This window comes from Ursus arctos, unplaced genomic scaffold (assembly GCF_023065955.2).
Source record: "Ursus arctos isolate Adak ecotype North America unplaced genomic scaffold, UrsArc2.0 scaffold_9, whole genome shotgun sequence".
Classification (NCBI taxonomy): domain Eukaryota; kingdom Metazoa; phylum Chordata; class Mammalia; order Carnivora; family Ursidae; genus Ursus; species Ursus arctos.
Window position 1 is genome coordinate 30,753,599 of NW_026623111.1, and position 12,617 is coordinate 30,766,215.

At 39.6% G+C, this 12,617-nt stretch overlaps 1 protein-coding gene across 3 annotated transcripts; it reads right to left on the reverse strand.

Moving 5' to 3' along the window:
- Positions 1–2,387: 2,387 nt before the first annotated feature.
- On the reverse strand, positions 2,388–12,187 carry TLR10 (toll like receptor 10). Of its 3 annotated transcripts, none has more exons than XM_044387662.3 (3): positions 12,120–12,187; positions 6,720–7,133; positions 2,388–5,444 (listed from the first exon to the last, which is right to left on the reverse strand). In XM_044387662.3, the coding sequence occupies exon 3, from the start codon at positions 5,380–5,382 to the stop codon at positions 2,953–2,955; it is 2,430 nt and encodes an 809-aa protein (XP_044243597.2). In that variant the 5' UTR covers positions 5,383–5,444; positions 6,720–7,133; positions 12,120–12,187; the 3' UTR covers positions 2,388–2,952. The 3 variants fall into 3 exon arrangements, with proteins under 3 accessions (XP_044243597.2, XP_026364514.2, XP_048067726.1); XM_026508729.4 differs by having other exon boundaries at positions 6,720–6,819; positions 12,120–12,174; XM_048211769.2 differs by having other exon boundaries at positions 2,388–7,133.
- Between the last annotated feature and the right edge of the window lie 430 nt (positions 12,188–12,617).

The window sequence follows — 12,617 nt, forward strand, 5'->3', positions numbered from 1 at the left end:
GGCCCAACCCAGGGCCCTGTTGTCCAGAATAGAAATGAAAGGATCAAGATGATAAAATAAATACAAAAAGTAAGAGACACCTTGTCCTAGATTGGAAAGAAAAGCCTCTTCAGCCAAGAAATTAAAAGACTAATGTTTGACCTCAGGCTTAGGTGAGTCATGTAGAATTCCCAAGCCTCAACTTCCCACTTAAAAGTGAGAGTTATACTTGATAAGCTCTAAACCCTCACTCAGTTTAAATATTCCTAGTCCATGCTTTTCTTGAATGGTTCATTATAATTTATAAAGGAGTTGAACCTCAGGGCACATTTGCCATAACTTACATTTAAAACTCTTCTCCCTCCAAACCACTTGGAATTAGAGGATTATAAACCCATGTTAGTATAGACCTCTTTGCCATATTTGTAGACTATAGAACATCGTCTAGACTATAGAACATCGTCAACACCGGACTGTTGGCATCCTGAAAAGATTGTCATTTACCTGCAGAGATGCACAGTAGTTGTGAAAGCACCCTGAAAGATCCAAGACAGACATGAACAATATTGATAGAGCTCAGTCTCCTTGGGGGAAAAAAAAAACACCAGAAGAAGGTCCAGGTGGACAAATGGCAAGGAAATGCAAAGGAACTTGCAACTTCACAAGACCTGAAATCACTGTGGAAACATGATCAGAGTCCTTACACTGGGTTCCACTACAGCATGAGTCTGTGTAATGCTTACTTCCTCATCAGTGTCATGCTTGAGCAGAGTGGGTCCCTTGTGTGAAATCCAAAATGTCTGGGTAAAAGTATAAGATCGGGTTTGCATGAGCCTAGGTGCTACCTCTATCTCAAGCCCCAACATTAAACTTATGTAAAATTCGTTTTCCAGTATGAGACATAAGAGTCAAAACCAAGCAAAGCAGGCCATTTTTGGTGGCATCTGAGTTTCTGAGAAAGGAATAGTACAATGGTCTGATACGTAAGATTTAAGGGTAGTCCAGCTGCTGAAATAAGAAGTTGCTGACAGCTATGCCTGATGTGTTATTTTTTTATTTGTGATAAAGTACATTTAATCTTTAAGACTGTATTACTAAATTGAGGATTCTACCATGGAATAACTTAATCCTGGTGACTGAGGGCCAATGTCACCTACTTTACATGTTCCCAATTAACTCATCTTTAAAGGTAAGAGTCTCACACTGAGTCATTTATTCAAATTTTACAAAATCCTCCTACAGAGTCTGTCTGACTCCCCCAGAAGCCATGAATCACACTAACAACAGTGGCCCAGATGCTGAAAGCCTGGTTGGAAATGCATTCTCCCCATTCTCTGCTCTCCCTGCACTGTGGTTTCCTTGGATTTCCCCTTCTACCAAACAGACTATGGGCTCACCAAGGGGGGAAGAAGAAAGACACTCAGCCTCAAGGCTACTGAGCTCTAGCTCATCATAATAAACTGATCATGAGCCAAAAGCTAGCACAACCTGGCTTGGAGATTGACCCAACTCTGTCCCTATACTCAGGCTGACCAGCTTGATTACAATTTCTCAGATGACTACTAGCATGAGGAATTCATAAGATGACAACTATGAGGAAATAAAATAGATGCAGAGCTCAGTTTTACCCTGCTTAGGAGATTAGGGTTATTAGATTGAATGAGATAAAATAGATGTTCTTATAGGCCAAGAGCAACCACATACTGACAATTTCACATGATTCAAGCTATACTCAGAAATCCTTCAATTCTGGATTCTCGGTCTTCTCAGCTGACCTTCTATCCTGAAGCCAGTTGGGTCCCTTCTATTTTCCTCTAGCTTACCTAACATAAGTATTCACTGACACCTTCTCTGAACCAGGGACTGAGCAAATGGCTGCTGAAAATAAGGGCATAGAGAAGTCTGTCCTAGCTTTTCAGGAGCTTATAGTATAATAAGAAAGGGAAACTTTAAAAACATATATGGTCAGTTTGGTGATAGAAATATGTCTGAAGTGTTATGGAGCATCAAGGAGCATCATACTTGGAAGTGAGGAAGTTTTCAAAAAAGAGTTGACATTTGGATTGTACCTTGAAGGATATGTAAGATTCCTTCAACAATCAGTCGTGATACCAAAGAGACAGAATGTTCTGGGAAAGGGCAATAACTGGATATGGCTCAATGATAGGATGCATGGAGGTAAGAGGAGATGGGTGTCAGATTTTAAATATGGCCGTTTTCTTCCTTTATATGTGCCATAAATCACAGAAATTTTTCTTAACCAACTGAGCCACCCAGACATCCTGACCCACAGAAATTTTTCTAATCAGGGAAGTAACATATAATTTTGCAAAATTTAGAAAAGCTTGTTTTCGTTCTATGACTGGTGAGACTAGAAAGGAAGAATGAAACGAAATGAATAGGATGTGTAGGCTTTAAAAATTATCTTTATTGTTTTTTTCTACCTACAAAAGAAATACAGATTCACTTAAGCAATTCCAACGTTATAGAAATATACAACACAGAAACCAGAGGTTTTCTGTAATACAGCCTCCCAGACCCAAACCACTGTTACTATACCAGTGCACTGGTATAGTTCATTTAGATTTCTTTTTCAATATATAAACCACCATATTAGAATAATTTTCCCCATACCAGTAAAAATAGAACTACCTCATTCTTTTTAATGGTTGTGTAATATTTTGTTGCATTAGTGAACTATAATTTATTGAATCAATCTTTATTCTATGGAAATGTGAGCTGTTTTCAGTTTTTCATGATTATAAATAATACGGGGATGCACACCTTTTTACATAAGCCTTTGCAAACTTGTGTTTCTATAGTATACATTCTTAGAAATCCTTCCAGGAACTGACATGAAAAAAATAATCATTTTTCATTTTAATGATATTGCCAAATTACCATCATAAAGGGTGTATCAACTTCTATCCCAACAGTGTATGCAGGTCCCAACTTCCCTAGGGCAAGAGGATTTTATAGGCACTCTGTTCTTATTAGAGAGATTGTAGAACCTCGAGACTCTTCATTCAGCTCCACGAATGTCTGTAGTTCACACATCTCTCTGGTTTCTAATAAATTAACATTAATAGCAGCCCGAAGATTTGCCCAAAAGAGCCCACATTTACGCCTATCCTTGGGCCATTCCAAGTATGCTTTCTTTTCCAGAAGAGCTTTCAGCTTAGGATACCTGGTAGGAATGCAGTAGAGTGGAATAGGTTCCAGTAAGATAAAAATTATGTAATCAGAATTTTCATGGAAGAGACTGTGGTGAGCAAAGTAGAATTCATAATGGCCCCACTCACTCTGGACAAAGTTGGGAGACAAAACAAAAATGGACTTATAGCTTTTCTCAGTGCAGTTCATGATATTTTCAGCAATGCTCTTGCCAGGGTCAAAGTTTCCCCCATGAAGGCAAATCAATTTCTCTTCTTTCTGTAGGTTGGGAATTAATTCATGCTTCACCCAGGTAGAATCATGTTCACTGTATGAAATAAACACATGGAACTGAACATTTCTTTTGAGTTGTTCTTGGGTTGTCTTTCTAATCCTCTGCAATGTCTGTGTCCACTGACCCAGCATCCTGAGATACCAGGGCAGATCAAAGTAGAAGCAGCAGAACGCCATAGCCATCCCCAGAACTAGCATGATAGCCACAATGGTGACAATCAACAGAGCTGTGTTGCAAGATAACTCAGGAAGATGAACATCCTTTAACTGAGTGCCCTTTAGGTTCAAAGGGTATTCACAGATGTATGAATCTGACCATCCAGTCATCATGCCCTCAGAATATTTTTCAAGCTGAATGAAATCTCTTAATTCACAAGTACACCGGAATGGATTTCTTCCTGCATTCAGAGTCTTAACTTCCTGACAGCTTTGAAAAAAATCCAGAGATGGGCTGAGAATTAAGTTCATTTCAATGTTCAGAATTGAGAGCTTTCTGAAATGACTGCACCCAGGAAGATCAGTTAGAAAATTAAATGCAAGATTTAGCTCTTGCAAAGACTTCAGATGAATAATCTCTTTAGGGACAGTTTGAATTTTGTTATTATTCAGGTCAAGTATTTGAATACTTCTGGGCAAGCACCTGAAAACAGAATCAGCGAATTTGTTGGATGACAGGTTCATAGTGATCAAGGTTTCTGGCCAAAAGCAATTTTCATCATTTTCATGTTGTAACAGATTCTGGCTCAGATCTAAGTACTTCAAGGATGTGTTGTTGGCAAAGAAACTCACTAAAGAAAGTGTCTCCAATTTATTGCCCTTCAAAATGAGAGTTTTCAAATGAGGCAATTGGATAGGTTGCCTAAACAGGTCATCCGTTAAGATATTATTAGCAAAATTTAAATACTGGAATCTTGTAGGATAAACAGGAAACAGCATGTGTGGCATTTGTGCATCTGATATAGTCAGGTTTTCTATATCCATTTTGGTAAAAAGCAAGTAGACCTTCTCCTGTGGAATATAAAAAATTCTGAACTGTATGTGCTCCAATTTCATAGTTCTCATTACAGTATTTGAGTAATCAAATGAATTGTGGTCAAGATAAACCTTGCCTCCAAAAGTCAGATGTTGGATTTGGAAGGATTCTACTGATGAATGCCAAACAAATTGGAAGATTAAGAGAAGGTCATCCCAGAGTAAATCAACTTTATTAAGTAATAGAATAGAAGTCTTAGAATTCTCTAAAGTAAGATTTTGTTGAGTTTCATAACTTGCAAATTGGCTTTTGCCATCTATATTTGTCATTTCTAGTATTTTTGAGGTCTTGATTCCATCACGCAAAAGAACCCAGAAATTTGTGTTTGTTGGTAAAACAATGTGAAGTTTTGTTGTGTTTAAGATGGGCAGGCTACCTTCTTCATAATGAGAAAGACTTCTCAATCCTAAGAAGACAGTATTTAGATGCAAGTGAGCAATTTTTTGGAAATCTGATTTTTGTATTTTTGCCCCACTTAAACCTAGGATTTCCAAATGTGACATGTTGCCAATTTCCTCACAGATAGGCATGGTGTCAAAGTCATTAAAAGAAAGATCTAGATGTCTGAGACCTGCCAGTGAATACCAAGTTACAATCTTCAATCTGTTGTAAGACAAATCTAAATATCTTAACTCTCTATTGAATTCAAAGGTCTTGATATCCAGCTCTTGGATTCTGTTATGGCATAGAGTCAAAACTTTCAGTCTAGAGACAGAACGAAAATCTGAAGTCTGGAGTTGAGAAAGGAGGTTGTAGGATAAATCCAGTGTGGTTGTGGTTGGGGTCAAGTCTGCAGGAACCTTTCTTAGGGACATGTTGGAGAAATTGGTCGTTAACTCCCTTTCTTCTGGCAGCTTTGAAGCCCAGCCCTGCACTGACAGAGCAATACTACAAAACACATAAATGCTTCTGATATGTTTCATTGTAATTCCAAGGATTCTATCACGGGTTCCCTCATATGAACGATGAAGAGGAGTTCAAAATCCTAGAAAGACATATAATATTAAGCATATGATATTAAGTGGTTATATCATTTGTTAAATCCTGTAGGATAGTTAGTTAGTTAGTTAGTTAGTTAGTTAGTTAGTTAGTTAAAGTAGGCTCCATGCCCAGCACAGAGCCCAATGTGGGACTTGAACTCATAACTCTGAGATCAAGACCTGAGCTGAGATCAAGAGTTGGACACTTAACTGACTAAGCCACCCAGGCGCCTCCGTATAGACTATTTTTAATGCCAAAAATTGGAATAGGGTTCCAACGTGTATATTGAGTCTTGGACCTGATCCGAGAGCTTGGGTTATAGATTTCCAAGTCAGTTACTGTGCCGTACCCCCACCACCGAGGCAAGTCAGGATTCCCAGAAGGGATATATATAACAGTTGGCAGAAGTGCCTTTCTCCCAGTTCAACTTAGGAATTTCATTGCTGGGTCATACTCAACACTCTCCCTTATATGCCATTTTGATAGCCTGAAGGCTTTAAGAAAATTGAAAGTAAACCTTTTTAAGACTTTATTCTTTTAGAGAAGTTTAAGGCTCACAGCAAAATTGAGGGGAAGGTGCAGAGATTTTCCATATTCCCCCGCCTCCACACAATGCACAGCCTCCCCATTAGCGTGGCACATGTGTGACAATTGATGGCCACACTGACACATTGTCATCACTCAACATCCATAATCGACATTACATTTCATACTCTTGGTGTTGGACATTCTCTGAGTTTGGACGAATATATAATGACATGCATTGATCATTATGCATTCATTCACTGCGCTGAAATTCCTCTGTGCTCTTCCTATTCATTTTCCCCTTGCTCCACAACCCCTGGCAACCACTGATCTTTTTATTGTTCCCATAGTTTTGTCTTTTTCAGAGTAGCATATAGCTGGAAACATAAAGTATGTAGCTTTTCCAGATCAGCTTCCTTCACTTACTAACATGCATTTAAAGTTCCTCCATGTCTTCGCATAGTTTGATAGCTCATTTCTTTTTAGTACAGAATATATTCCATTATCTGGGTGTACCGTAGGTTATTTATCCACTCGCCTATTGAAGGACATCTTGGTTGCTTCCAAGTTTGGGCAGTTATGACTGCAACAGCTATAAACATCTATGTGTGTGTTTTAAGTTCTCAATGAAGTAATTTTTTATTACTGAGTATTTTGGGCTCCTGAGTTAATGTCAAGGAATTGTTCTTCAACTTTTATATTTGTAGACATAGAGAGTCCTTTGAGCTAATATCTGATTTTCAACAACACTTACGCATATACATGGAAGGTCCAAAACATAGAAATAAACAGAATGGTTCCTGTCCTTATGGCTCCATATGTCTTCAGGTTGGTGGCAGAAGCAATCTGGATCGCTGTCAAATAATAGCAATAATGATGAAAGCAGTTTCCATTTCTTGGGGGCTTTCTACAGTGCCAACATATATACGCCATGCCTGCACAGGTCCATGGGCACACACGCAGCTTCTCAGAACAAGGGGGCAGTGTGAATAGCCCAGAGAGGTCTCACTACACCGTATCTTCCCATGGAGTATATCTTTTGTTCATCCTGCTTGTCTGTAGGATGACCAGTCTGAGGGAAGTGAAGGTTGGTGTATATTGGACACATGCATGGATAAACAGGAAAACTCACCAAGCTATTTACGTTGCCTTGGTATTTTCCCAGTGCCTGGTGTGGGAGAACATAAAGTTTAAGAGTTTATGAATTAAATATTAGAGTCTAATCACTTCTCCCCACCTCCCCTACTGCCTCCTTTCTTGATAGAGTCCCAGAGGGGCTTTCCTACCAACCTTGTGCCTCCTCAGTCATTTCCTCCCAACAGACAGAGGAATCTTTAAAATGCACACAGGAATCTGCCACTCCTCTACTCCAAATCCTCCACTGGGTTCTTATTTCAACCAGAGGAAAATCCCGAGTCCTTGCAAGATCTGACATCTTTGACCCATCCCTCCCAGCTCTTGTTTGGTCATTCCTTACACTTTCTAAGCATGATCCCACCTCAGATCTTTGAACTTGTACTTGCTGATCTCTTTCCAGAACATGCTTTCCCCAGATGCCAAGTGGCAAGCTCCCCCACTCCTTCACATCTCTGCATGACAGTCACCATATCAGAGAGACTTTTTTTTTTTTACCACCCTCTACAAAATGCCACTTCCGAATCTCTCTCTATTCTTCTTAAAGTTATTTTTCTTTCTAGCCTTCACCACCTAACATACACATTCATTATTTTGTTTATAGTCTTTCTTTTCTTATCCCCTTACTAGAATGTAAGCTATGTAGGAACAGAAGTTTTAGCTGTTCTGTTCACTGTTACAGTCCCAGTGCCCAGAAAGTTCCTGGCAGCATAGGTACTCAATGCATATCATGAATAATGAATATTGTGAAAATCTTAGTTCTTCAATTGTCTCTGTTCTGTGTCCAAACAACTTGAAGTCTGACTCTTCTCTCAAAGTCCTCAGCATCCGGAAGTTTCCTCATCTATAAAATGCAGGTAATAGTACTGCAATAGTACTCTCCTCACAGAGTTTTGGGATAAATAAATGAGATAACAAATACATAAACAAAACGGGACAAAGCAGGGAGGACTCAGACAAAAGGACACCTGGAATATTACCTCACACTCATCTGGATTTTTCTTTCTCTAGAACCTGTCCAAATTTACTATTGTTGTGAAGAAATTCTAGAAAATGTGGATATTTCCCAAAATACTTTAAAAATGAAAATACTTTATAAAACTGTTTTGGAGAATATGGGAAAATGTACGCAGAAATTCTCGACCATCTTACGCCATGACTATAAAGAGAAAACTTTGATTTTGATATTCCTTGTCCATTGTGTGCTCAGTGGAAGGGGGCACAAAAGGCACTGGGTTGGGGGGTGGGATTGAGAAGATGGTAGCCTGGAACTGGCCTGGGTTTTCACCTTTCCACTGAGAATATTCCTCCAATCTATCCCAGGTAGTCTTTTCTTAGTTACCTCCCTTTTATGTAACACTTAATATAGCATCCAATAATGATTTGATTCCTAGGAATCAAATATGAACATAACGAGAGAGCCTCTATGATGCAACTTTATGTTCATGATAATTTTCCAGATTTTAAAAATACAGTAAAATAAATTTGTTACCAGTACCATAATAGTAATCCATTACCCACATTTAAGATGACCTGAGTAACTTGTTCTGGGTGATGAATCTATACATTTACATCTATTCAACAAATTTGATGGCATCTCCATGTTGGTTCTATCATGCAAATGAGGCCATGGCCCCTTGATGTCTTCTTAGGTATTCACTGAGCTCAGTAACACTAACTTCATATAGCTTGATCCTTGCAACAGCTTGCCTTACAGGGTCAGTGCTATCACTGTTCACCTTCTACAGATATGGAAGATGGTACTTAGAGAGGTCAGAGTCTCTAAGTGTCCCAGAGTCACAAAGTTAATACACCAGTTTTAGTGACTCTGCTACCTTGTCTCTCTCCAGTGAGTCAAGGTAGATTTGTTTTCAAATATGTTATAAAACCTTAACACAATGAAATTGTATCTCACTAAGTCATACTGATTCTTTAAAGTTTCCCATTATACAGTCAAAGGAACCTACCAAGTAAGTCTGCAAATGGCCCCCCAGTTTAGGTTTTAAATCAGTTACTTACAGGGACTGACATGGATTGAGCCATTATGTTGAGCCCGATCTTGTTTAAGCCATTGTATTTTGTTACAGCAGCGAGCCTGTCCTATGTACTGTCATGCTTAGAGTAAAACCCAAGCTCCCAATACTGGTTCATAACACCCTCCATGAGCTGCTCTTGCTTCTTTCTGGGATCTCACTTCATACCACACTTGCTCTGTCACCTTAGCACCCTACACTAGCTTGTCCCCGTGCTTGGGATGCTCTTTCCCCCATCCTTTCTTGGCTGGATCTGTCTTGTCATTTAGGTCTTGGCTTAAAGATTATTTCCTCTAAGAGACCTGACTCGACCATCTAATCTAAAGCAGCCAACTTGCAGGGCTCCTAGGTAGCTCAGTCAGTTAAGCATCTGCATTCGGCTCAGGTCATGATCTCAGGGTCCTGGGATCAAGCCCCATGCAGGTTCCCTGTTCAGCGGGGAGTCTGCTTCTCCCTCTCCCTCTGCCCCTTCCTCCCCCCATCATGTTCTCTCTCTCAAATAAATAAATAGAATCTTCCAGAAAATAAATAAAGTGAGAAACTTGCTATTAGTTCACATTACCTTATTTTATGTCTCTTCAAAACATAGTGCTATCTGAAACCTTTGTTCATTGGTTTATTGACTGTCTCTCCCACCTCTTCCACCCGTAAGAAAGGAGCTGATGAGCTTGTTCACTTCTGCATCCCTACCACATAGAATAGTGCACACAGCACATGCTCAGTAAATACTTGTTAAATGCATATATGATCTCAATTTTGTATCTCTTAGTACAAGGTGGCACATAATACGCTCTCAAAACTCTGTGTCAAATGAATGAATTTGTGTTGCGAATTCCTGATACGGTGCAGTGTGTGGTGGTCAGAGAACAAGTTTAGTGTTAGGGATGGATAGATTTGTGTTCCAGTCCAACTTAGCTACTCACTGCCTGTGTTAAATCAGACCATTTATTTAACTGCTGAAGGGTTCCAGTTTTTCATCTGTAAATGTATTTTGGCGGAGGCCTAGAAGAGGTCATGTATACAAATCACTGTTGTCATGTGTAGCTTGTCACAAATGGTAGCGATCATCTAGGCCAAGAGTAGGGTGATTTCAGGCACCAATTTTAAGGAGTGTCAAGAAACTCAATAATCAAGATAAATACCTTTTTAATGAAACATTCTTAAAAATTAATTTTAACATAAAAATCTACAATGAACAAAGTATCAAAGATTTTCATAAAGACAGGATCATTATTCCTCATTTTTCCTTTTGTCTAGGGGTCCAGTGTGGCTTGGCAGGACCCTGGCAGTTAGAGTCATTAAGCTGACAAAAGTGTTTTTGACATTATGATTTCACAGAGTACTTCAATTTGTAGCTCCTAGATTTGGGGACTATGGCCCTTGAAAAATGCAGCAGAATCTAACACAGTTGCTACCTCTGGAATCCTCTGAAATGAGGTGTCATAGCTTTCATATTTTACTGACCTCTTCTCCTTGCCCAATACCACAACCTCATCTGTAACTTATTCTAAAGAAGGGAGAGGAACTCTTTTTAAAATTTCTCTAAATAGAATAAAATAAAAAGGTCCTATCTCTAAATGCACGTGAATCATGGCATTCCATTTCAACATTTTAAAAAGTAGGACGTAATTTTTTTTTACGAAAGATGCATTCAATATGTATTGTATATTGTCATAGTCCTACTGCTATTACTACTATGCTGACAGCAGGTGAAAAACAGAATGACTTTCTTTAATAGCTTATGATTTAAAAGTCCAAATCAGAAGATACTATGAAATGACTGTTGGTGGTTTACCAAAGAATACTTAATCATCTCTTTTTCCCAGTGATGCAAAAAAGTGGAGAAGGGGTTAAAACCTCAGAGCATGTTGAATGATCTTTGCAACATAAGAAAGAGCAAGACTGACATTTTTTGAGTGCTTCCTATGTGGCTGGCATAGAACTAAATGCTTTTATACACTATCTTGTTCAATCCCTCCAACAACTCAACAAAATGGCGACTCTTTTATCCCCTATTTAAAAATGGAGGAGCTAAAACTCAGAGGTTAAGTAACTCACCCAGAGTAACCCAGTGAATAAGGGATAGAGTTTGAATTTGAACCCAGACCCATCTAGTCCCTTCCAGAACCCAAACTGAAGGCATTTCAAAACCCGAAATGAAGTCGTTTGGGACGTGATTACCAACACTGATTCCACCGTCAGGGCTAGCAGTCATGGTGGCTTCTTCCACCCTTCCCACCCCACGTGCCTCTCGGTGGCAAGCAGCTGCTATCGGACACTCCGCTAGCTGTCATAAAGCTCAAGAGACTTTGCCTCCGTGCATTCCAAAGTTATGAATTCATAAGAATGGACATGAAACTTAGAAAGTACACAGAACTCTTAATTCATAACTCAGCATAGGTGTTCTGTGAGAAAGCTCTCCTAGGAATCAAATGTCCAGGTGCTATTAACCACTCTGTTCTCTACAGCAGCCACCTGGCCATCTTTGACCACTTTGGACTTCTGCAGCCATCTGAACAAGATCTGCATTGTACAAAATCCATCAGATGTGCCCCTACTTTTCGACCTACAACACACATGCCCAACTCTTAAACTAGTAAAGGAGCCACAACTATGCTTTAAATAGCCAAGCAGCAGATGTTACTAACATGCACGACAAGAAAAGTAAAAGCTGGAGAAACCTCACCACCATGATGGGAGCATCCATTCTGGGTAGAAGGACTGACCAGGTTTAGTCAGCAACCAGTGAAAGGAAACCCAAACCTCAAGCGCTTGTAAGGTAGTTTCTTAGATCAATAGCCCCAAGGTCACTCATTAATCATTCATCTTGAGATTAATACAGGCAGAATAAGAAATACTAAAAATCTGAGTAAGGCTACTTTCCTCCCAGGTATAGGAGTTCAAATGATCCCTTCTTTAGAAAAGACCCATTCGACCCTTCTTCCTTTCTCGAGAGTGCTAGAGCAGACAAGGCTAGTAGCTCTTACCCCTGTGGCTTGCAGAGGCTCCAGCAGAGCTGCAGGTGTGGATGGTTCGTTGACAGGGCTGGACTGGCAGTAGGGGCACTGCAGTCAAGCTTTTCAGTGAAGTTTGAGTGCCTTTGCCCTCTACCGCAGGCTAGTGGCATTGCATGTTACATAAATTCATTACAATCTTCAAGCACTTTTTTAAAAATGGCAGTAAAATACAACATACATAATATCTACCATCTTTAAGTGTGGTGCCATGAAGCCCATTCACGTGGCTGTGCAACCATCACACTATCCATCTGCAGATCTTTTCATCTTCCTGAATGGAAGCTCTCGACCAATTAAACAACAACTCCCCACCCACCCACCCCTTAGCCCCTGGCGTCTACTCTCTGTCCACTCTCCGTCTCTATAAGTTTGACCACCATAGGCACCTTATAGGAGTTTGGAATCATGTAATGTTTGTCCTTTTGGGACAGGCTTCACTCATTTAGCACACAATGTTTTCAATTCTTC